This window comes from Phaethon lepturus, unplaced genomic scaffold (genome assembly GCF_000687285.1).
Source record: "Phaethon lepturus isolate BGI_N335 unplaced genomic scaffold, ASM68728v1 scaffold33757, whole genome shotgun sequence".
Lineage (NCBI taxonomy): Eukaryota > Metazoa > Chordata > Aves > Phaethontiformes > Phaethontidae > Phaethon > Phaethon lepturus.
In genome coordinates this window covers 1-2,655 of record NW_010553106.1, presented here as the reverse complement: position 1 = coordinate 2,655, position 2,655 = coordinate 1, and the positions used below count along the sequence as shown (strand labels likewise).

General features: G+C 42.7%; 1 protein-coding gene across 1 annotated transcript in view; it reads left to right on the top strand.

The window, feature by feature from the left end:
* Positions 1-362, top strand: part of HOXB6 (homeobox B6) — a 2,329-nt gene extending 1,967 nt beyond the window's left edge. Inside the window, exon 2 of the mRNA XM_010291448.1 lies at positions 103-362. Coding sequence (XP_010289750.1) covers positions 103-362 — 260 coding nt within the window. The remainder of the gene's footprint in view (positions 1-102) is intronic.
* The last annotated feature ends 2,293 nt before the right edge of the window (positions 363-2,655 follow it).

The window sequence follows — 2,655 nt, the reverse complement described above, 5'->3', positions numbered from 1 at the left end:
CCCCCCCCCCCCCCATTTTTTTCCCACCTCCCTATTTTTTCCCTATTTTTTCCCCCTATTTTTTTTCCTATTTGTTTCCTATTTTTCTTGCGGGTGTCACAGGTTCCTCCTTCGGGCCCAGCGGCCGCCGAGGCCGCCAGACCTACACCCGCTACCAGACGTTGGAGCTGGAGAAGGAATTTCACTTCAACCGCTACCTGACCCGGCGCCGGCGGATCGAGATCGCCCATTCCCTCTGCCTGACGGAGCGGCAGATCAAAATCTGGTTCCAGAACCGCAGGATGAAGTGGAAAAAAGAGAATAAATTGCTCAACTCCTCGCAACTGAGCGCGGAGGAGGAGGAGGAGAAAACGGCAGAGTGAAAGTATTATTTAAAACACACAAAAAAAAAAAAAAAAAAAAGAAAAAAATTAGAGAGGGAGTGAGTGAGTGTGTGTGAGAGCCGAGAGGATGAGGGGGGAGTGGGCTGGCTGCGAGGACAGGGAAAACCTGCACGTTGGTGGGACAAGCCCTCTGCAGCAGCGGCAACAGCTAGAAAGTTTGGGCCACCAATGCCATGGACTCGTGTTCCCAGTGATCTGTCGTGTCCAGGAAAAAAAAAATCAGGCTTCTAGTTGCGTTTTTAATTTTTTTTTCCCTTCCTAGACCTCTCTCCCCTCCCATTCCACCTCCCGAAATGAAATAATAATAATAAAAAAGTGAAGAGAGAGAGAGAGAAGGAGGAAAAGAAAGTTTTTTTTAAGAGAAAAGACAAAAAAAAAAAAAAGGACTCCTACCCGTGTTTCTACCCTTGGTGTCACTGTTAGTAATCTGCTAACTCTTGTATTTAATGGAAGTGCTGCAATATATGTCATTTGGGGTGTTTATTGTCTTAATTTTGTAAAAATGTTTCATGCACGGTTGACATAGGATTTTTTTTTTTTCTCCTTTGGTAAATTAATCAAGCCCTGGGGTCTTTGTAATTAGTTTTTTGGGTTTGTTTTTCTTTTCTTTTTTTTTTTAAGGAAAAATCTACTGAAAGAACGAGTACTACCTAAAAGGATGCAAAAGCAACAACAACAACAAAAAGTTATATTTTATTAATTTTTGTACGTGTTGTGTTTGAAGCTTGTCTTAGGTATGAACATGGAATTCTCTAATAAAAACAAAGTCTTCGATCTCACGCACACCACCCTGTCATTATTATTATTATTATCTTTCCCTTTTCCAGGGGAACTTGCCATTCTTAAGGAGCAGAGAGTGGTAAAGAAAGCCTTGCTTCTCTCTGTATGACACTGTCTTCTAATCTGCAAGGACAAGCAACTCCAAGCACACGGAAGTTACAGTGGAGAGATAAATCTGGTTTTCCCTCTTTTTGTCTAATCTTAAATGGAAGACCTTTCACCAATAGTATTTCCTCGCTGACATTCTGCTTTAGTATCGCTCTTTTTTATTGTTACACTACAAAGAGTTATGACGAAACGCTCTCCATATACATAATAAATCAAGGAAACAGGCAAAAATATGCTCTCATTTATCTACCAAAGATACCTAACATTTGCCTAGCATCTTTCAAACATCTGGTCCCTTACTTCACATCCCCAAATCAAAGTGAAGTGTATTGCAAAAAAGTCCAGATTTCAAGGGAATTTGCCCTGCGAAACGAGTAGCTTCTCAGCTCCAGGAATATCGCCCCCATTTAAGGGGGAAAAAAAGGTGGAAAAAAAATCTAAACTAAGTCTCATGAGCTCTTTTAGAAGAGTAGATTTTTATTTTCGCTTGAAAGCGTTTTCAATGGCTCCTTCGGAGAGGCTGACTTCGCTCGGGATGGGATGGGGAACGCTTCTGCTCCGCACCAGAGAGGAATCTCGTGCATGCAAATAGCAAACTTTTCCTGGGTTTTGGGATTTAAACGAGAGGAAGTGCTTTTTCTGCTGGGGATTTAGGACTGGAAGCAAGCGACAAGCCCAGCCTTATTTCGGATACCGTTTTCTGCAGCTTTACGGGGGGAAAACGCGATGAAACAGTATCTCCTGCCTCCCACCCCCTTTCCCCACGACCCACAAGAAATACCTATGTATGAATGCAGCCCCCCATGCCACAAGCTGGTTTAATGTCAGTCACTTTTAAAATCAATTCATGCAGAAGCTTCGCAGCTGTAGGACATTTACTATTATTGCCACGCTTTTCATTGCCCGTAATTATTATAATTCTATGTCACTTTCAATATGGCGCATAATTTCCAATGAGTTGCAGACAAGCATATGAAATTCCTAAACTGCTTTGGAAAAAAAAAAAAAAAGAAGAAGGAAAAAAAAAGAGAAAGTAAGGCTTAACAAAGCACAGCTCTTTCGCAACGTTTTTAGCAATTTCAGAGTGCTTTTGCTCCCCAATATTCCGTTCAGGTTAGCACATGGAAAGGAAAAACAACGTGGCACAATGATGTGTTCAAAGAGGACGTGAAACGCTCAGGAACAAGAATATCCTAAAAGCAACGTTGTCAACCAGTTCCACCGGCTGGACTTTCCCTCCTTTTCCTTTACCCCCGCTTCCCACTTCTTTCCCCCCCCCTCCAGAATTAAGCTGCGACCGCATCGCTGGCTCCACGCTCAGCGTGCAAGAAAGCTCGACTTTTCTGACAATAACCACGCGAAATGAACCCAAACAGCCCCGCTC